General features: G+C 42.7%; 1 protein-coding gene across 1 annotated transcript; it reads right to left on the bottom strand.

The window, feature by feature from the left end:
• Positions 1-575: 575 nt before the first annotated feature.
• LOC109310908 (putative P2Y purinoceptor 10) lies at positions 576-11,750 on the bottom strand. The gene is made up of 2 exons (XM_019536268.1): positions 11,651-11,750; positions 576-3,395 (listed from the first exon to the last, which is right to left on the bottom strand). Exon 2 carries the CDS (start codon positions 3,340-3,342, stop codon positions 2,365-2,367), a length of 978 nt encoding a protein of 325 aa, XP_019391813.1. The 5' UTR covers positions 3,343-3,395; positions 11,651-11,750; the 3' UTR covers positions 576-2,364.
• Between the last annotated feature and the right edge of the window lie 11,640 nt (positions 11,751-23,390).

Below are 23,390 nucleotides of genomic sequence, written 5' to 3'. Positions count from 1 at the left end.
TGAGAAAAAAAAAACTGATTTTTTACATGTGGGATTTTCTTATTCATGTACACGGTTAGTTGTAAGGGAAATGGGACATAAGATGCAGCTGAACGGCAGCTGATGTAATTTTTTTTATTTATCCACCAGTGAGTCTTCAAGACCTGACACAGTGCATGGAACAACTTCTAATGCAGTTGCTCGTTTATGATCAGGAATTATGTTATTTCTGGTGGTTACTTCCCCTCTCCCCCACTCCTCCTACACCCATGTATTAGCAAATTAGCAAATTATGTCTATTTGTGTAGTTTGGGAAGGAGGAGGAAGGAAAAAAGATATGCAAATCATAGGAATCTACTGTAGTGGTAAAGATTCTTCCACCTTAGTGGATCCATTAGTAGAAATTAAAAGCCTTCACTCTAAGAATTGACTGACCTCACTCCTATTTTAAAGATGTAAGTTTGATTTAACTGGAGCACATGCCTTGACTTGCACAAGGGTGATTTTCCTTTAAAGGCCAATGAAACTCATCAACAAAACCAAATAGTGTACAGCCTTGTCCTGGGAGATATCTAAACACATGAATGGAACTCAAATTACATATGCACAAATCATTTTTATTTTTAAAGCATGATTCTTATAAACAAAAATGTAGAACAAACTATACAGTAGTCAAATCAGAGCCTTAGACGTGGATACATCTAAGGCAAAATGGTAGCTTGAAAGGGAAATAGAAGTAGACCATTCCCAGTAGGATGAACGGTGATTGAGGGTTATAAGCATCCTAAGAGCAATAACTGCCTCTATAAGCTGAATCTTTATGCTATTAAATTGCCTGATAGTTAGCCTAGGAGAAACACTTGATAAAAGACTAATAAAAATAGCATTCCATGTGTTTGAATATATACATAAGCTCTAATCCTACAAAGACTGATTGCATGTGTGCTTACATGTATGCACTGCAAATAGTCCCATTGGCACACAAAGTTAAGCATGTATGTCAGTCTTTGACACAATGGAGTGCCTAATTAAGTCAGTAGTCTTTCAATTGATTTCAGTGGGCATTGGATTGTTTGTTTATCCTCAGTTTTCCTGATGATAAAGCTATAGAACAGCGATTCTCAACTAAGGTGTCATGGCACCCCGTGGTGCCTTGAGATCCTTTTAACGGTGCCAGGCAATATTATCACCGTTGGGTGTAAGTGTAACCATCTACATGTAGTTCACAAGATCAACCCAGAGATTGCTAAGAGGTGATATTTTCTGAGGAGTCACTTGAGTCTAATGAGATATCTTGAGACTAAAAATGTTGAGAACCACTGCAGTAGAAGTTAGCCTTTAAATAAAAAATATGTTCCTTGTGCTCATAGAACACCAATATTCCTTTAAAATAGCTACATATCTATTAAACCATTTTTAAAAAATTAAAAAAAGAAGTAAGCTGTATTAGCTTATTGTCCTTAAAATAAAATCACTTGCCATTGGAGATAACCATGGTTATTCTTTAAATGCATACTGGTGCTTGCCCATCACTTATGTCTCTCACTGCTAAATGTAAAGATAATTTTGGGTGGACCACAGAGTAACAAAATAAATTCAAGTACTTAAATTACAGTTTGCAAGTGTCCATCAATTGCTTGTGTTTTTACACTTATAAATGAAGCTTAGATACTGTAGATGTGACAGCTACTGCTGCTGGTAAACTAAATTTGAAAAACAACACGCTCATGAAGAGGATAAATCTGTATATCAATTCAGTCAAATTAATGTTCAGACTTCAGCAGGATTTGAGCTGGTCCAGTGGATGCATGACAGTACATATAAGGCTATCCTGTACTTGTAGAACTGTGGATGCCATACTGAATTAAGATCAGCCCTTGAGGAAGCTCCATTTTTGTGTCCTTGTGTTCAGGGCTGTTTATTTACCATTTTCTCTTTCCTGTTCTGTACTTGTATTTTGAAAGATGGCTCATGGAGAGGAAGGCAAACTGCATCTCAGTATTTAAATATATAGTTGAGTGTCTTTGGCTTGATCACCAGAGACAACATAGGAAAGAAGTAGCTAGCAAAATAGGAAAAGAGCTGTTAACTCATTCAGGCCTTTACCCTGAAACACTGCACCCTTCTGTTATGTGCAGTTCAAGTGGGTCATGTGTGGGATCAGACCAGTGCAGTCCAGCTATGGGTTTTCCAGCTTCCAGCACACACAACATTTTTACCATGAGTTTAATTTACAAGTTTGCTTTATATAAACCAAAAGATTTTTCACTGTTGAAAAACACCTTCAGTTAAAGCTGCAGGAGTTTCTATGCTGCTTATATGACTGAGGAGTTAGAGAACAATCCAAGATTTTATATGGAACAGGGTTTTTAAAAAGCTGTATTTTTATTCCTTTACTGATGAGCCACTTTCCTTGCTCATAAGACGACTCCTGATGACTATGCTGCTATGCCTTGATATCTGATCCTGAAACTCTGAAGTTGTGAAGAAGTACAGGATTGGATCCAAACAACAGTCCAGGCTTGCAAGGCTTAAGCAGAAGGGTTGTGTGTAAAGTGTACTTTGGCGGATGGAGCAGTCTGTAATAATGTCCTCTTTCACCATCATGTAAAAGAAAAAATTTATGTGATATGGGGTGAAACATATGAAGAACACAATGGCACATGTTGAAATCATCCGTAAAGCCTTTCGTTTCTCACTATTCTGTAAAGGCATTTGATATGTTTGAAGTGATTCTTTTGTTTTCCAGGTGCAGTACACAATGACAATTAAAGGACCCACAAACCCAAGTAGTTCGGCTACTATTGTCATCACCACTGGTACTACCATACTTTTGATCTTTTTAACAGCAAGATCCGCAAAGCAGGCACTTGCATTGTTAGCTATGCCTTGGTATCTCATAATTGGAAATGGTGAACAGGCAGCCCCAACAAACATCCATATGGCAACACTAATGACTGCGTCATACCTGCGCTTCCAGTCTTTGGCTTTGAATGGATTGTAGAGAAAAAAGTATCTTTGGATGCTTATGCAGGTAAGGAAACAAATGCTTGCATACATGTTGAGATACTTCAGGTAGAAACATAGCAGGCAGAGTCCATGTCCAAAAGGCCACACATTGTTTATATAATAATAAATGCGCAGCGGTAATGAGAGAACATGAGCAAGATCAGCTACAGCCAAATTAATCATAAAAATGACCGCTTTATTTTTCTTGCTGATGAAGCGACATAAAACCCATAAGGCAGCACTGTTTGCCAGAAGACCTGGTATGAATACTATGGTGTAAGTGACTGCATACAAGTGATGTTTAAATGTTATATTGGGTTCAGCACAGCCTTCTGAAGATACGTTGCTTGCCATTTTGAATGCGACTGTACGATCATTTGGGACAGGATGGGATGGATGGAGAATTTCTGTAAAGAATAAAAAAAATGCTATAAAGACAGTGTAATTTTTTTTTTCAGTGTTAATGTTTGTAATTTTCATAGTAGTGCATTTAGTAGCTAGTACAGACTGTGAATGTCCACTGCTAAATCTCCTTGCTCTTTAATGTGGTAGTGCAATTCTAAAACTACCTTGTCAGAAATCTCAAGAGTAAATAATCTTATGACAACATTCATGGCCATGTCATATCTGTGCTCCCAGTCTTTGACTTCAAATGGATTAGAGAAAGAAATATTTTTGGAAGTTTCTGAAGTAAGGAAGCATAAGCTTCTGTCAATCTGATCCCCATTACTATAGTGTCTGGCCACCCTCTAGCTATTAACTTATTTATACTTGCAACCCCCTGTGATGCTGGGTGCAATAATCACCATTTTACAGGTGAGGAATTGAGGCACAGGGAGAAAAGCAACTTGCCAAGGGTCACAGAAGATGAATGTATTTCCCATGTCCCAAGGTAGCACCTCAATCACCATCCTTCAGTGAGTGTGACAGCTGCATGTTACTGAAGCAGTCACAAGACTACCATAAGCTGTGGGAACGGAGCTGATAGCCGGCTACCCATGCAAAGAAAAATTCCTGTTATCTAACATCTCACCACTATTCTGATTCACTAGCTTATCCAAGTTAATGGAAAGATGAAAATTGGTTTAATGTTTCCTTTTAGCTGTCACCCAGTGGAAAAGAAATGTCATAAGAGATCCACCTAGCCAGCAGGGCTGTGTGATGCTTTGGATCGTGCTTCGGATCTGGAGAAGCTTCAGACGCTTTGGCGTCTGAAGCAGCATGTCCAGATTGAAGCACTGGCTTTGTTAGGCTTTCTGAAGCAGTTCAGAGCTTCCAAAGCACTTTGGAAAAACTTCAGAGCCACTTCGGAGATCTGGCAATAGGGTATAATGGGGAATCAATGAAATATCTATAACGTTGGTGTTTTTTGTCTGATTTAGATGAAATTTGCAGGGGCTGTAGCCTCTGCTCAGAGCACAAATCCTGCCATGCTTCAAGAAGATTGGTGCAGGGGTTCTGGGGGGAACTGCACCCCAAATTCTTGAAAGCAAAACTCATGTCACGTCTATGTGTTAAATCACAGGGGGGTAAAAGCTGCAGGGGTGGTCGCCCCTGGTGAGGCCACAAAGCCTGCCAAGTTTCAAGAAGAGCGGTGCAGGGGTTTGGGGGAAACTGCACCTCAAGCTGCAGACAAGCAACACTCTTGACCTGGGTGACACTGTGTGTGTTAAGGCACAGCAGGGTGAAAGCTGCAGACCTGCTAGCCGCTGCTGTGGCCATGAAGCCTGCCAGCTGTCAAGGAGATAGGTGCAGGGGTTCTGGGGCCCTGCATCTCTGGCTGCTGACAGGCAAAACTCATGATAGGGGTGCTGGTGCAACTGTGTCTGTCTTGGGGTAGGGGCGGGTGGGGACTACTGCAGGCCTGGCTGCTAAGCTACTGTGTTACCAATTACCAATCAATCATGATTCACTCAGGGGCCAGCTCAATACACAGTTGCTAGCTAATGTAGCCAGTTACTTAGCATCAATTAACACCTACAAAACCACAGACTAAGGAGAGCAAATAATCAATACAGACAATCAACTGCCCCAAGACAGAGACAGTCAGTTGCATAAGCACCCATGTCACAAGTTTTGCCTGTCAGCAGCTAGGGGTGCAGGGCCCCAGAACCCGGAAGCCCTGCACCTATCTTCTTGACAGCTGGCAGGCTTTGTGGCCTCAGCAGGGGTCACCATCTCTGCAGCTTTCACCCTGCTGCGCCTTAACACACAGTGTCACCCATGTCACGAGTTTTGCCTGTCTGCAGCTTGATGTGCAGTTCCCTCCAAACCCCTGCACTGATCTTCTTGAAACTTGGCAGGCTTCATGACCTCAGCAGGGGCTACTACCCCTGCAGTTTTCACCCCTCTGTGGTGTAACACATACATGTGACATGAGTTTTGCTTTCAAGAATTTGGGGTGCAGTTCCCCCCTGTACCGATCTTCTTGAAACTTGCAAGCTTCATGCTCTCAGCAGAGGCTACCATCTCTGCAAGTTTCATCCAAATCAGACAAAAAACAATAAAGTTATACATATTTCATTGATTCCTCATTAAACCCCACGGCCAGATCTCTGAGACGGCTCCAAACCTTAGGAGCCACTTTGGCCGGATCAAAGTGGAAAACTGATCCAGAGCTCTGGATTGGATCCCTGGCATCCAAAGCCAGCTCAAATAGCTGCCTACTCGCACAGGCCTACTGGCCAGCTGCTTTCCTATGTTTTCTCCCTGGCTTCATTCCAGAACATCCCCAGTAACATGGATGCTTTTGATGGATCCATTCTATCCAGGCATAGGAGACTTTCAAGACTGCCACAAAGAAAGCTCTGACTCTCTACAGGCCCTTTCCCCTGAAATCCATGAGGCTCCATATGGTCCTGAACATCAGAAGAAGATTGTCTGGAAGGACACTGTTTTCTTCCCTCTCCTCTGTCATGGTTCCTTGCAGTGACATCTACCAGAGAAGGGAGTGATGCATTCAGTCATGGCACTGCATGTTAGTCATCCATCTCTATTCCTCCTGTTGCTTAATTAAAACGTATTTTTCACTTTGTTTTTCTTTTTCTCCTTATCTTAACAAGTAGCAACTGCAAATCAATGCCATGCAGCACTGACAACCCATATGGGCGCATGCCATGTGACTAACACTACAAGAGCCATCACAATGCAGTCGGCTGCCTGGGGTAGCTGTGATACTTGGGGGTAATGGCAACTTCTGGCTGCCACTGAGCCACTGGTGCGGTTGTCCAGCTGCAGTGGTAGAATTTTTTTGTCCTGACTGCTCCCCACCTCAAGCTGGTGCCCAGAGAAGCCGCCCCAGTTGCCCCCTTCTAGTTATGCTGCTGAGTTCTACAGGCACCTTTGTAACAGAAAGAGCGGCCACTACCAACAACATGAGAGAAAATGGCTCTTTGTGGAGCTTCTGCAATACTGCTGCTGCTGCTACTGCCTCCAGCAACAGTGGTGGCAGCAGAGCGGCTGCCGACCTCAGGGTTGGGAGAACAAAGGAGCAACCCCCCTGGCAGGAGACCCAGAGTATGCCTTTGAGATGAATTTCTTGTACTCTCTGCAGGGAGCTGTGCACATGTGCACACCCACATAGTGCTTTCTATTTTCAGCACGGGAAGGTGCCTTTTCAAGTGGCATGTGTCCATAGCTCCAGACTCTGCTACTTAACATTTGTAGTGTTTCCACTGCTCTGCTGGCCTATCTTGTACAGTTTTATCATAAAATTATAGCAATGGAAGGAAGAGACCTCAAGAGATCCCCCCCTTCTGTACTGAGGCAAAATCTAGTGTACTTAAATCAGGGACATCAAAAGATATAGCACACAAACTGGCCCTAAGAACCAGAACCAGCACGCAGAGCCAGTCCAGTCTGGGCAACTCATGCAGTGCACACCCCATGCCAGCTCTGTGCACAAGACCCAGATGGGGGCCAGTGCATGGTGCATGCAGGATAAGGACTGCATGAGGTGCCTGTACTGGATTAGCTGTGTGCCCTGGCTCCAGTCTAACACCTTTGTCTTAAACCATCTTCAATGAACATTGTCTACCTTGTTCTTTAAAATTTGCAGTGAAAGAGATTCCACAGCTTCTCTTAATAAGTTATGTCACTCCTTAGTTATCCTCATAGTGCTATTTTGTAATATCCAAATTATATATTAGTTGCAAATATATGTTGATTTCTTCATGTCCTACCCCCATCTATGTGCCCCTCTCTGCCAATGGGAAATAACTGATCACCAGGATTTGTAGCAATCTTTTATGGGTTGGAAAATTGTTCTTGTTGTTCCTTCTGAGCCTTACTTTTTTCTACGCTAAGAAAATTCAATTCCTTTAGTCTTTTCTCTTTGGTCATGTGGTTTTTTTAAACATTTTTTTAAACATTTGTGTGCTCAACATTTTTGCTGCTACTTCTGAACTCCCTAATTTATTTGCCTTTCTTAAAGGGCTATGCCCAAAACTGGACATAAAATTCAGCTAAAGCCTCACCAGAACTGAATAGGGTGGAATTATCTCCTCATTGGCAAGACGCTGAAATAGATTCCTCTTTTGCATAAGCATCATGTGGTGGCTGGTGTTTTATGATTCATTCTAACCTCCACATCCTTTCTAATCATTTATTCTCCAAATACTGTATTTGTGTGTGTTATTCTACCTCGATTCAATATTTGCCTTTGAGCTGTGTTTTGACAATTTCAGGCTGTAACACTGTGGTCTCTCCCCCTGCGAAAGGGGCAGTCAGTCCAGTTAAGGACGCTTAGCCATAGGGCAGTCTGCTAATGAAGGTCTGTCCCACTGGGGACTCTTTTAAAAGCTTCCAGAAGATCAAGGGGAGCAAGCCAGCGAGCTGTGAGAAGCCAGGCTGCTGTGCTGGGAAGAAGCCAAAGCAAAAGAGGCTCTTCCAACATCTGGAAACAGTGGATATTAGTTTCTGTTTGTCTTGCTGGAGATGGAAGTTCATTTTGTGGAAAATAAAACTACCCTGAGGAACTAATAGTACAACTGATTTCCATATATAAACCAGCAGGATAAAGCAACCTGTTTATGTAGACCCTTTCTCTGATTTATTATTTTGAATTCTGGTCTCTTGCAACTCCTTTTAGCTTGGTATCATGTGCGGTTATTTTCAGTGGACCCTCTCTTGTGTCCTTTGGCAATGAGAATGTTTTACGTGCAGGTCATTAATAAAGTTTTTGTATTGAACAAGTGTCTAAGATAACTTCAGGAGGGATGTGAACAACATTGAGAGGGTCCAGAGGGGGGCCACCCGCATGATCTGGGGACAACAGGGCAGACCCTACAATGAGAGACTGCGGGACCTGAATCTGTTCAGCCTTCACAAGTGAAGGCTGAGGGGGGACCTGGTGACCGTTTATAAACTCACTAGAGGGGGACCAGAAGGGTTTGGGAGAGGCCTTGTTTCCTTAGCGCCCCCTGGCATAACACGGAATAATGGCTACAAGTTGTTGGAGAGTCGGTTTAGATTAGACATCTGTAAGAACAACTTCGCAGTCGGGGCAGCTAGGAGCTAGAACCAACTTCCAAGGGAAGTGGTGCTGGCTCCTACCCTGGGGGCCTTTAAGAAGAGGCGTGATGCCTACCTGGCTGGAGTCATCTGAGCCCAGTTTTTCTCCCGCCCAGGCAGCGGGTCGGACTTGAAGATCTACAAGGTCCCTTCGACCCGACTTCTATGATTCTATGAAAATATTCTTGGTCCTGTTTCACCTGTATTTTCTGCCACTACAGAATCACTTATGCCTTTTACTAAGCGTTTTGGATGTGAATTAAAATCTAGGCAGTGTAGAGTTTATCTGTGCAGTTTGTTGGTTGTATAAAATCCATATTCTCACAGCAGAAAAAGCAGGGGCATTACAATAAGTTAGGCCTGGCACTATTATTAGTTACAGAACAGTAAGAGTTTTCTTCCAGTTCTACCTGTTTGGTTTCTTTAGGCTTTTTTATTGGCCACAAGGTGTCAGTGTCAAATAAGATTTTGTTTCTTTTGCCTTCTCTCTCAGGCATAAGTTTCTAACCTCATTAGAGAAAACAGTGATGAGAACTAGGCAAATACCCAGATACATAAATGTGCTTGGAGTATTCTGATATTATGTTTTATTGGTTTTATTTGGTTGAATATTTTCTGATACTATCTCAGTTTAAAACTTCCTGTTCTGTTGTTGCATAATTCATAGCAAAATTATTTCACAGAGAAATGTCCTTCAAGTTCTCATGGGAAATTCACATATTAAGGATTAACTGAAATTAAACGAGGACAAGTAGCTGTTCAGAGTCTTTGCAATTACTGCCACATGGTTTCAAACACTTCCTACAGAATTGTAGCTGAGCAAAAATGAAATCTAAAAACTTGAATTGGCATATGGGCTGTGTTAGACTGGCAGTTAGCTTGGACCTAGCCCACAGTCTAGGGGGTCAATAGGAGGCTCTACACTAATATTAATGGATTCTGGATCAGGCAGCATATGGTGAAAGAAGGATGAACTGACTAAGAATGCAAAATTATTATAGAATAATCATGTGCATCTATAACACTCCTACACACCATTCAGGATGCTTGTCAATATGTTTATTAAAATCATAATGCACACCAAGTATGATTACACCGCCTTCTAAACTTTCACTCCTACGTGTGTATGCATGTCACGCACACAGAAAGAGAGAGAGAAAGAGAGAGAGAGATCCAGCACAATGCTTTGCAGGAAATGAGCCCTCTAATTGCAAAGGTATTAGCATGCAGGGGTGTCCTTTGTTATGTTGTAGAACACAAGTGACTGGTTGAAATCTTCCTCCTTTTTTTTGAATCTACATTGAACACTTACTACCCTAGTTTGGGAGCCACAGGTGGACACTGAAAGCTGCTTCTAACACACGTTCCCACTGAAACACTTTCTTTGGAACATGCAGTTTCAATAAAATAAATAATGTATATTTGAAGTGTCTCATGTAAACTAATCAATTTACACTGTAAGCACAGTTTGCATTTGCAAGGCTGGGATAGTAAGGAAGAGTAGCCTCTCATTGTTCACACTATTACTTATTTGGCAAGTATTACCACTATACCATTATAAGGAAACAAATATTCATCTTTCTGAAACCAAGAAGTGTAGGAATATAATTTCTTGCTCCATACCCTTCTACTGTGCCCATCAAATGATGTCTTGACATAAATAACTACATTATGTTACAAACTCTTTTCTCTAGCATCCATCTTGATTCATGCGTCTTGCAGACAGCTGCAATCACAACTCAAGTTAAAACCTTCACAGTCAAAAGTGGAAAAGCCACCCTTTTGGGTAGTTGTTGGTTGCTACTTGTCCAAACTGTAATGTGGACGCATCTGACAATGCTAATCTGATTCATATTTTCCCTCCTGTGTTCTGTTGTCCATCAGTATGAGCAGCTGATGAAAATGTTTTGTACCACACCCTTCAATACACGTGCAAATGTGCATACCCTTTCCAATAATCACAGTACCATTTTGGCTCTGAAGGGACCATATTCATCATTGGCAGGATTCTACTGAAGTGGAGTTGCATCAGGAATGAATTTGGCCCATAATGCTCAGATAGGATTTATGTCCATTGCAGCACATCTTGACAATACAGGTATCTCTTTTTAAAAAGAAAATACCTCATGTACTTATAGCATACTGCACCTCATGCCAGTGATTTCTCCCCTGCAAACTTCTGGCAAGACTGACTTTAACGTGCCAAATGATTCACCATTAGGGTTATTCCTTTTTGCTTTATTTAATAAAGTTTGGAGCCCCATTGCACTGGTGAGTTTGTCTGTAGTACCTTTAGTACCAATTAGTATTTTAGTACGATAGTACTTTTTTCTATTATAGTACTTATAGGTAGTAGAGTACTATTTACTTTGCACAAGTAATTTGTTTAGCCACTATACAAAGGATCAAACTAATCAGCTCAATTCATTCTAATTGCCTCTCCACCAATTGAAGTGTGTTATGTTAAGGATCTCTTAAGTAAGTAAGTCTTTATAAAACTATGATTTAAGTGCATCTGTCAGAGAATCCAGATATAGTTAAGGCAAATTAATCATTGCTGTTCTAATAGCAGTGCAAACTGACTCAGTTCTTGAGAGTAACATTGAGCCCAAACCAGCTTATCTTTAGAATAAAACTATTCTAATCTCACAAAATACTTATAAAGTGGCACAGATTATGTAAGAATAAAAGTTAAAACAAAGATTCTTACTATTTTACTAAAAATGGTTGCTAGAGGAAATAGAATTTGCTTTAATTTCTGTCTCTTCATAGAAAAGTTAAAAGAATATGCATATTCTTTTATCTCAGAAATTAGCGAACGAGGATAATAGAACATCTTGTAACTATGCTTGATAGCAACCAACGTAATTTTAACTGCCAGAGCATAAATGCTATCCATTTGGAAACCAATAGCTTATTACAGCTAGCTCCTTTAGCTCCTGCAAGCATTTTGGCGGGCAAGCAGATCTACTCGTACTGCTGCTTTTTTACCAAGTGTGCAGAGTTTTCTAGAAAAGCCCTGTCTCCATAACTTTCACTTTTAACAAGGGTATATCCAGGGTAAAAAAGGGCAAGGAAAGCAACATTTGCAGAGGAAAAAACTTTGTCAATTCTTGCTTTAATGCATTGAGAGATCTTAAAATAATCTTACCTTGTATAACAGAAATCTTGCTCGCTGTAACTGGTGTATTTAGAAGAGGAAGTACAATGCAGTGTCTGCCTCTACCACAGAAACCTTTTGTTTAGATCTAAGAAAGTGAGCAGAATGATTACGTCAGTTCAGCCCAAGGTACACTTTTTGGTTAATTCCCTCCCTTGCACTTGTGTCATTAAGTACATGCTAGGGACAGCATACAGTATTTCTCACAAAATGTGCGCTTGAAATCAGGATGCTTTATACCAAGACCCGAGTTCTTATGAAACATTCATGATTCCCATCAGAATTCAGCCCCATCAACTCCTCATCATTCTCACTGACTCCATCTGGGACCATGCCTGCACATTTTCCCAATGATGATCAGTTGGCCCACAAGAACCATACCACAGGGGTGGGACAGGCAAAGAAGATATTTCGTTCTGACCGCAGTTCCTTGTCTTACAGGTCACTGAGGACAGAATTTTCGTGCAACCCTTGTCTGCAGACCCAGCTGTGAGTTGCACTACAAGAACTGTAAGGGTATTTTCCCACACACCAACGGGGCAAGAAGGGTTAGTTTACAGTTCCCATTTTTTTGCATACTGGTCTAGTCACATGATGTCTTGTATCATTTATGTTGCTTTTTTGTACAATGCTCATTTCCATTGTGTATAGGGCCTGCTCCTGCTACCATTAAAATCAGCTGTAAAGCTCCCAGTGGCTTTTCTGAGCTGGCGTGAACCTTTATCACTGTTTTATGAACTTAATACATAGACCAAAACAAATTAAATTTACTATGACAATCCACTAACAAAGAGTCTGTAGCAATTCTAAATGTTTCAAGCTTCAGGGGAGAAATCCTGGACCCTCTAAAGTAAATGGCAAAATCCTATCACTTTAAGAGTAAGGGAAAAGAGGAGGAAATCACCCAAGATTATTAACATTTAAAATTCCAGAGGGCCTACTCCTACTGTCTCTTTGGGAAATCAGTGGGATTTTGCCTTGTTTCAGTTTTGCAAAATTGGTCCTGTAGTTTGCAGTGTGTAACTACTACATTTCAGGGCACAAGCAGTAGTGGACTGGGCTAGGACATCCCATGTCCTGCCTCCTCATTTAGCAACAATTTAGATGTTGCTCTGAGTGCTCAGGCTATGCCTACACCTGCATGTTTCAGTGGGCAGGAGAGGCAGAAGCAAAGACCCTTCCTTTTTCCTGTATCTTGCCTGTTTGTTTGTTTTTTTTATCCTGCTACTCTTGGAGGTAGCAACACCCAGAAAAGGGAAGAGCAGGAGAAATTGAGGTCAGAGACTCCAGCCCATGCTGGCCATGCCTTTTTTAATCATGGCATACACGTTCCATCTTTGCTTTACAACCTAGACCAGACTGTAAATCAGCACATCATTCAAAGCAGTGTACTGCTGGAGTCTCAGACGCTATGAAAGATTTACACCTTGCATTCTAATTTACCTAAGACTCACTCTAGATCAGGGGTCAACACCGTTTCTGGGCAGAGTGCCAAAAACACTTGTAACCTCAACTTGCAAGATGTTGACATGCAAGAGGTGGGTTGTGGGAAGTTGTGAAGGACCCGATCCTTGTTGTGGCAGCCCAGCCCCAGCCACTTCCCCACCATCTGCCCCAAAGTGTGTGCCAAGCAAAATGGCTTTGCAAGCCACACTCTGGCACGTGTGCTGTGGGTTGATTATTCCTGCGCTAGATGAAATATCAGGCAGCTTTCTGGTTTATCAAATCCTCTGTTCCCATGAGGAGTTGGAAAGGTTTAGTAGGACTTGACAGGTGTTTGTAAGAATTTTGTTTTATAATTATTTATATGACTTGTTTGAAGAGAAACATCAAGACTGTGGGGTTTTTTGCTTTGGTTTGGTTATATTTCTCCCTCTCATTGTCATGAGCAACAGGAGCATATTTGCTTTTGGATCCATTCCAGTTAAGTACTCTTTTTTTTTTAATTAAACCCTCTCACAATACCCCACAGTACAGCATGCTATGCAGAAAATACCTTCATAGAAAAGTAGGTGTGGAAAGGACCTCAGGGCTAGTGACAGACATTCAAAAAGCCTGAGCCTAAACTGATTCAATCTTTGCAGGTTAGTTTAACCTGCAAAGCTTGAACCAACTTGGAGGTGGATAGACATTCCCTTTTCATTCCAGAAATTCAGCCACATGCCTGCAGTGGCTCAAGCTAGAAGTTGGGGTGCACTAGAGCAGCCCTCCCTCCCTTCGATAGTGCTGAGCAGGTGGGGGGGCAGGGAGAGTGTCCAGGCCCTGGCAGGATGCTCTGATTATCCTGACCAGCCCAGCAGGTAATTGATAACACAGTGTTTATCACCCCATTAAGAACACAACAGAGGGACATTATCACTTACCTGTTGATTCTGCCTTTGTCCCATCTGCTACAGCACAGACAATAGCCAGCATGCAGTATGCTAACTAATGCTGAGAGATGCCTGTGTAAGGCAGAGGGGACAGGACGGGACGGGGAGTGGGGGAGCCGGGGAAGTGAAGTATATGCCTGCAGTCTCTGCTGAGCTCCAGTGAGGCAGCAAAGGGGAGGGGCCAGCCCTGCTGTGAAGCAGAGAGCCCGACCCACCACAAAGAGCATGCCAAGATGCTGAGGGAGTCTGGTTTAACTTAAACCAGCAAGGGGTCTGAGGTAGACATTGCATAAACTCATTTAACTTAAATCAGTTAAGTCTGATACTACAGTCAACCAGGTTTATTCAAACCAGTTTCAGCCATTTTCAAACTGGTTTATGTACACTGAACTCTGTTCTGTTACAGGTTTAAACCAGTTTCTGATCACTTAAACTGGTATATGTGTAATGTCTGCCCCAGCCCAGGAAGTCATCTAGTCCAAACCCCTGCTAAAAGCAGGACCAATCCCCAATTAGATCATTCCAGCCACGGCTTTGTCTAGCAAGGTCTTAAAAACCTCCAGAAACTTCCCCAACATCTTCCCCAAAGAGTGCACCAAGCAAAATGGCTTTGCATGCCACACACTGGCATGTGTGCTGGGGGTTGATTATCCACAACCTTTCTGAGAGAGCTCTTCCAACGTTTTACTACCTTCCTAGTGAGAGAGTTTTTCCTAATATCTAACCTAACCTTCCCTTGATGCGACTCGAGACCATTGCTCCTTGTTCTGTCATCTGCCACCACTGAGAACAGCCCAGCTCCTCCTCTTTGGAACCACCCTTGAGGTACTGAAAAGCTGCTATTAAATCCCCCCTGAGTCTTCTCTTCCTCCAGACTGAATAAGCCCAACTTCCATAGCCTCTCCTCACAAGTCATGTTCCACAGCCCCACAACCATTTTTGGTACCCTCTGCTGGGGTCTTGGGAACCCAGCATTCATTCCTGCCCTGTGGCAGGGGTCAGGTTAAATGATCTGTTCAGGTCCCTCCTGACCCTAGCTACTATGAAACGATGACTCTCTATAGTGTGTCCACATCCTTTCTGTAGCGGGAATAACAGTTCTAAATATATTTCACTGATAAAAACCTGGGGAATAATTGTGAAAAGTGGGTGTTATCGACTTTTTTGCAGATAACAAGTCCTACACACTCGCATATCAATTTCTTCTTGACCTCTTGCTAGTTTTATCACTAAAGAGCTTAATTTGCTTCCCCACAAGTAATTTCCATATAGAAAAGGAAAATAATATTACAGTGCAACCGTTGGCGTTAGGGTTGTGTAAGTATAGCACAAATGGATTTTCTATGCTTATAAAATCAGAGTGGCTCTATTTTGACAGAGCAAATCACAAAAGCGTTGCAACATCAGCAGATGTTCTAAACATGTTCACACAGACCGACTTCTGGTCGCCCCCTTGCAACTTGTGCTCTGCTAGCCAAACCAAGTCATGGGCATTGCAGAGGGACTGAGGTCACATGATCTGGAGACTTGAATCCTGAGGTCTGCTACTACTTTTTCTGGGTTTCTAGTTACTGAGTGTTTCAGCGCTAGAATTTTACCGAGGTGTGGAACTAGTATGATATTTGCCTACCCTGACACATGGTAGGATTTATATGAACCTCGGATAAAATGGAACACATTTGTTCGAAGTACTGCTGTACCCTAGGAAGAGTCCATTATAATTATACATCTGCTAAAGTGCTGCCAAGAGGAGAAATGGGTGGCTGATGTCTCTATGCTAGAAAACTGCCCATGAGAAGATGAAACTTTTATGTCAGTACAGTGTATCAGTTCCTCAGGAAAAAAAAGAAGTGATATATAGCAAAAAATGTAATGCTGGCATAAACACATGCATCCCAGTACTTTTGCTGACAAAGTGATCTTGGTAAAAGTGGGGCGGCCGGGGTCTCACATTCTTGATGTAGCTACACTAGCAACATTTAGACCAGGGCTAAAATTGCTGCTGCTTTTGACTGCTCCTTGCCAGATATATTTGGGAGCATCAGCTCTCTACGGAGGAAATCAGACTTAACTATGTGAAATAACGTTAAAAAAATACCTGTTTTGAATTTTGAACAGTTATTTGTTTGATTTCAGACCTATTAATTCCACTTGCTGTCTGCTATTTAGGGACATTGTCAGAAGTAGGGTTTCAGCTTTTGTATCCTACGCTCGTTAAATGTAAGAAATCTATGTGGAACATCTATTATTGCTGTGTAAGGATAGAGACCAAAGGTCATCCTCTGCACTCCCACAGGGAACAGACAAACACTAAGGGCACTTGTACACATGCCTAGGGTTTAGTCCTCAGGGTTTTATTCTGTGGCCCCTAAATTGAAATGGTGGGTCTTTTAATTAAAAAATGGGATGTAGTTTAGTTTGCAATGATGCAAAATCATTTATAAACCCCAAAACTCTTGCACGTGTACAGTGTGATGCCATTAAGTCACATAAAATGATGTTTGTGTCATGTGTACATGGTAATGGCATCATGTATACAAGTGTCCCAGGAGCCTGAAGCCTATAGTAGGGCCTAAGATAATATGTGTGTTATGCAGTAGTTCAAGAAAAATAATTCTGTATACAAGGTCTTATTGCATTAATGGAAAAAAAATCAATTTCAAGTCTACATCTTGACCATCTGTCAAGAGGCAGGGCTGTAAAGAGATTCAAGATGAGTGATCAGACAGGGAGAGAAATGCTTTTTTCTTTCACTGAGACTTTACATTTATAGTTTTTAAGCGTCTTTTCATAATCTAAAATAAGACAAAATACACATGCTTTATTTATTCAAAAGAGAAAAATAAGCATTTAGGATTCTTTATTCATATTTGCATGTCTTCATCTGAACAAAGATACTGGCACATGACAATATTTATTCTCTCATAGTAATTTATTCATCATCCAATGAGAAACCAAATGCCCCAAATCCTGATTTATGTTACCAGCGGATTGCTACCAGCCCAGATTAACTAATTTTCAAATGTCCAAAGCTCTTACATATACATTATGTTAAATGAGTGGAAATAGTAAATGGATTGTTTAAAATGATCTGATCGCACGCAGTTCACATACAGCAAAAGGCTGAATTTGCAATGAATATTATTAAAAGCAAGTCATTTGACTAGCTGTATCATAAGTCTTTAGCAGCAGTTTTTACTGTCCCACTTTACTAGCTTTGAAGAACCACACAGAGATCAATAACGGGAACTGAAAATAGGGCATTGCTATGAACAAGTATGAATATTTTGTTTGTTCTAAAATCTTCTTCTATATCTGAAATTAAGTAAGAAAAGGGAAACGTGCAAGGTAGAGTAGTTTAAAATCAAAATATGGGGGAAAATGTGTAGTCTCTAAATTTTTGAATATTTTTCTTCCTAAAGAGAAGAGCAGACATAGATAAGGGTATGGAAAAAAGGGGTACCATGTGATATAGTTTCCAATTTCCTGGCTGCCTTTTCATGACAAAGGAAATATTTTTGGTTTCCACTGGATCTTACTACTGCATAGCTGGAGTTGTATGTATAGTTAAATCCCTGTATTAGTGATTCTGCAGGACCAAGATATCCCTGGGGCACTGTAACAGGGGGCCTGCTCAGGCCCGATCTCAATGTGGCCTGTCCCCCTGGTCCTGGGCTAACCACCTACCTTCTCTCCTGCCACACCTTTATGTTAATTAGTTAAATGATGTAATTAAGTGGGAGGCTGCCTATTTTCTGCCCCGATGCCAGGGGGCGCTATCTACAGCTCCTTTCCTCCCCTACACTGCAACCCAAACCTTGCAGATGGCATCTATAGTTCTTATTGTCACTGGCCCCCACCACTAGGCCCCACCACTAGGCCCCAGAATCCTACTGAGGAACCCCCATCTGGGTTCCTCTCATCAGGCGGTCTCTTCCGCCTTCACAATGGGCAACATAGCTCCCTGAACCACTTTACCTTCAGGTGTGATCCCCCCACTGGGACCTTCAGCTCACTAGCCCTGGCCCACCTCCAGGCCAGTCGGAACCCCAGGCCCTCAGCTCTTGGGTGTTCCTCGCAGTGGGCCCTGGCCCTTCAACCCTTCTGGTCCTGGCCCCAGCATGGGCCAGTCAGGGGAAATTCAGACAGGTGCATGCTGGTTGAGTCTATGGCCCTTACTCTTTCGCCATGGGGTCCACCTTCCCAACCCTTCAACAAAGGGGTAACCCACCCGGTTGTGGGGGCTAGGGGTTAAGGCACCCCAACTCGCCTTTCCCCCAGGGTAGTAACTGGCCACCCACTCCTGGCAGGGTGCAGTTTTAGGTCATACCCAGGACCAGTAGCCTCCTGACCATCCCCTAGAGCTCCTCCCTTACCTCCGGATGATATCAGCAGTCCTCCAGCCAGGCAGTGTTGTTACCTGCCCCCCAGCAGCAGAACTTCCGTGTTTATATGGGCAGTCCCAGATCCAAAATGGCTGCCCTCATCAGTCACCTGCTAGCTGCTGCCTTCTGGCCCTTAAAGTGGCAGGCACCAACAGTGCCCTGCCACAGGCACAGATTTACTCTGATACAAATAGCACTTTGCAGATTATAGTCTGTGAAGTATTCACACTGCATACAGCATTATTCTGTAAGGAAGCACCCCACCAGTTTCCTCTTGCTTTAACAGTTACCGATGCACTACAACACCCACGGTTTTCCACCAGATGTTGGAAACATATCTGTGAAATAGGTCCTGCAATAGCACCAAAGAGTGTTTGTTCATATGAAAAATGTTTATATCATAATAATAATATTTCGCACTTTTGGTAACTGGAGAAGGGGGGACTTCAGATAATTCAGAGTATAGGCCAACTTCAGGCAAACGTCCAAAAGCTTGGAAGATGATCCAGTGTTCTGTTCACACTACCTAAACCACCACACTTTTGAGACAATGTTCCATGAGGAATCTTTATAAAACTATATTTATCCATCCCTTAAAATCTAGCTTCAAATAACCCATGCCTTTTGATATGGGTGTAAGATTGTGGTGGGGGAGAGGGTTACTTTCCCTAGTTTGCACAAAAAAATTCCAGAAAGTGCTGTCTCCTTGAGAGAAAGTTAAAGCTACTCTCTCTCTTCCGCTGGATGTGGCCAGAGTCTACCAAGCTGTGGACACAAGAATGCAAACAATGTCTGGCTTGCACCAGTTTTGTGGTGCACCTGAGGCTTTGAAAACAGCTGCTGTGCAACTGGGTCCTGGAGTTGTTGGGAGGGAGTAGGATCAGGCACGGTAAAGAATTATAGGATGTGGACATACACAAATCTGATCATCTGAATCTTGTGAAGGAGGCAAGGAGTGGACACGCAAAGGAACATTGTTGCAGCCCACAGGTCTGCCCTGTACTTCAGAGAACACACTCCAAGCACCAACACCATCTCATATTTCTCACAATGCCAGAGGGCTCCAAATTTGGGCTGTAAGGGGTGAGTCAATGTCTCTAGTATATAGTATGCTGATACATTACCAGTATACACTATACCAGTGCTGACTAGTTAATGTATCTATGTTAGTAGATGCATGTGCCCCCCAGATCTGTGTATGGGGCAAGGGTGGGCTGCTGCTACAGGCTTTGCCTCAGGGCAGCCAAACTTCATTGCTATAGATGAGAGAGGAGTCTTCACTTTATCATGCTTCATTTCATAGTCCCTCATGAATACCAAATGGTGAGAAACATGAAGGTGTATTTGTGTAATACACCTTTTGGCCAGCAGTATAATTTGTGATTTCTGTGCCCTGGGCAGTGATGGAGGGGAAAGAGTGTTATATCAACCACCTGTTGATATAAGTTTTGCTCCTGTTTTTGGCATCTGTATATGAGTACACAGCTTTATGCAGCTGATCATCAATAGAGCTACTAGTAGTTTAATTATTTTTTCATTTAAAATTTAAAAACTCTGGCTCCAAATACTCCCACACATCAGATGTTCAAAGCTGCACATGAATTTTAGTTATTCAGCCTGTATCCGGTCCTTTGCATGAAAGTGTGGCCATCCCAGTACTGTCCGTTGCAATCTTCCTGATTTTAACAGCTAACTTTTTAGCCAGCATTGGAGAATTCTGCAGTTTATGCAGCACTGGTCACCAGTGTTAACTGATTCTGCCAGTAGATGCCAGAGAGGTACCCTCCCCACCCCCACTCTGCTCTGCACTGAGTTAGCTTGTACTCTCGGTTTGATGGCGTGTCCAGTTTTTCAGTTTCATAGATTCATAGATGTTTAGGTTGAAAGGGACCTTAGCAGGTCAGTGAGTCTGACCTCCTGCCCTGGACAGGAAAGAGCACTGGGGCCAGATGACCCCAGCCAAGTGCATATCTAGCCTTCTCTTAAAGACCCACAAGGTAAGGGAGAGCATTACCTTCCTTGGAAGCCCGTTCCAGATTTTGACAACCCGTATCATAAAGAAGTTCTTCTTGATGTCTACCCTAAATCTGCTCTCCATCAGTTTGAGGCCATTGTTCCTAGATATTCCAAGGAGTGCTCTGGTAAACAGAGCATCTCCTATTCCTTGCTGTCCCCCTCTGATGAATTTGTAGGTGGCCACAAGATCACTTCTCAGCCTTCTCTTGTGGAGGCTGGAGAGATCCAGGGCCCTCAGTCTCTCCTCATAGGGTTCTGCCTGCAGGCCCCTAACCATACAAGGTTGTCCACATCCCTCTTGAAGTAGTGCCCAAAACTGGACGCAGTACTCCAACTGTGGCCTGACCAATGCTGCATAAAGAGGAAGTATCACCTCCTTGAACCTGTTCATTATGTACCTGGTAATGCATGATAAAGTGTGGTTAGCTTTACTGATCAGTTTGTCATATTGAAGACGCATGTTCATCTTGGAGTCAACAGTGACTCCAAGATCCCTTTCTGCTTTTGTGCTTCTGAGAAGGTCCTCCCCCAGCCAGTAAGTGTGCTGGTGATTTCTTCTTCCTAGATGCAGCACATAGCATTTGTCCTTATTGAACTGCATCCTATTCTGTTCTGTCCATTTTTCCCTTCCAGCCCCTGGTTGTTAGGAGCTATAAGGGACCTTATCTATCACTTGGGAAGAAAAGACTGCTGGAATCAGATGACCCCAGCAAGATGGGCATCAAGACACTTTTTGAAGATCGCCAGGGTGGGTGACTGATCGCCAGACCACCTCTGAGGGGAGCCAGTCCCAAACCTTCGGTGCTCAAATGTAGATAAGTTTTTCCTTATATCTAGCCTGAATCAATCCTCAATCAGCTTATGCCCATTATTTCTTGTCCTCCCTTGGGAGGCCTGGATGAACAGATGCTCCCCCAGGCCCTGATGTACACCCTTGATATACTTACAGGCTGCCACCAAGTCCCTTCTGAATCTTCTCTTCTCCAGGCTGAACAGTCCCAAGCCTTTCAGCCTCCCTTCATATGACCTGGTCTCTAGGCCTCTGATTATGCTCCTTTGAACTCTTTCAAGCTTCTCCACAGCCTTCTTGACATGCGGTGCCCAGAACTAGACACAGAATTCCAGCTGTGGTCTCACCAAGGCCAAGGAAAGAGAGGATGACATCCTTAGTCCTGCTCAAGATGCCTCAGTAGATGCATGCCCATGTTTGATTAGCTCTTCCAGCTACGTCATCGCACTGGTGGCTCATGTTCATTTTGTTGTCTATCACAACACCCAGGTCTCATTCAGATGTGGTGCTAGCAAGCATAGCACTGCCAAGCCTGTAAGTGTGTTATGGATAATTTCTCCCTGGACGGAGCACTTTACATTTCTCCCTACTAAACGACATCAGGTTGAGGTTTCTCAGTGTCATCTATCTGTCTGTAACATGTTAACATTTGAGTGTTTCATCCAATCCATTTCAAAATGTCAGTGAATGTTCTAAGAATCAGTATTAAGAATGCTGTTACTTTTGGTTGAAACTGGAAAACCTGAAAAGTAAATGGGAGGTCCACTAAAGTTCTGGCATTTATTTTCTGCAGTATTTCAGCCATATCTGTAATAATCTATGGATTAAAGAACAGACAAAAAGACATTCCAGCATAACTATACTCTGTATCACTGCATTGCCTCTGGCTATGATACAATTTAAGATGTTGAAACTGTGATTAACTTATCTCCCCGTTGATTGGGAGGGATAAGGGAAAAGAAAAATTCCCCTCTTTTTGGCACCAGTGAGGCCACATCTGAAGTAGTGTGTCCAGTTTTGGGTCCCCCACTACAGAAAAGAGTCCAGTGGAGGGCAATGAAAATATTTAGGCAGCTGGGGTACATGACTTCTGAGGAGAGGCTGAGGCAACTGTGGGTACTTAGTCTGGAGAAGAGAAAACTGAGTGATGATTTAATAGCAGCCTTCAGCCACCTGAAGTGGGGTTCTAAAGAGGATGGAACTGGACTATTTTCAGTGCTGGCGGATGACAAAACAAAGAGCAATGGTTTCAAGTTGCACGGGAAGTTTAAGTTATATTGGAAGAAAGAATTCTCATTAGGAGGGTAGTAAAAGACTGGAATAGGCTACCCAGAGAGGTTGTGGAATCTCCATCCTTGGGGGTTTTTAATAGCCAGCTGGACAGAGCTTTGGCTGGGATGATCTAGTTGGGGATGATCCAGCTTTGAGCAAGGTTTTGAACTAGATGATCTCCTGATGTCCCTTCCCACCCTAATTTTCTATGATTCTATAAAATAGGGAGCACACTGAAACTCTTTGGCATGGACATAGTGGAGACAGGAGAACCATAGCATGGTAGAAAGTGACAGAAACATTTATTAGCATCTGATGAAGAGAACATCCTCTGGCGTGGGTGAAAGAGTGGAGAATGTGTGTGTGGAAGAAGAAAGAGGAGTACCGGAGGGGTCTTGGCATAAAAGGAGAGGAATGGGAGATCCTGATATAAGCAGCTGGAGGAATGAGCAAAAGGCATGCAGGGAGCTTGTGGGAGAGGAGGGCAAGGAAACAGGAAAGCAATAAGCCCCTGGTAGATGCAGTGTGCTTGGCCTACAGAACTTCCAAGATAATGTTAACAGCAAGTTATCATATGGCTGAAACGTTCCCTTGAAAAGCACATCCACCCTCCAGGCACATACACATCGGCTTCTATAAATTAAATTTGAGATGCCACTGCGTTTGGATAAGACCTATCCTGTGGTTGAGTCTAACTTACTTAACAGTGAGCTTTCAATCACTTCTAAGACATGGGTAGGTCTGGATGTGCTTAACTCTTATGACCATTTTTAAAGGGTTTAAAAATTCAATCAGCCACCTTCTTTATGCTTCTCCTTTTCTCTAGTTTCAACTCTTCTCCTCCCTGCTTTTACTTATTTTTTCATGCATGCCCTTTAATATGCATCTCCAGAGGG

The sequence above is a fragment of the Crocodylus porosus genome, unplaced genomic scaffold, assembly GCF_001723895.1.
Source record: "Crocodylus porosus isolate Cpor-Errol unplaced genomic scaffold, CroPor_comp1, whole genome shotgun sequence".
Lineage (NCBI taxonomy): Eukaryota > Metazoa > Chordata > Crocodylia > Crocodylidae > Crocodylus > Crocodylus porosus.
This window is presented reverse-complemented; position numbering and strand designations above follow the sequence as displayed.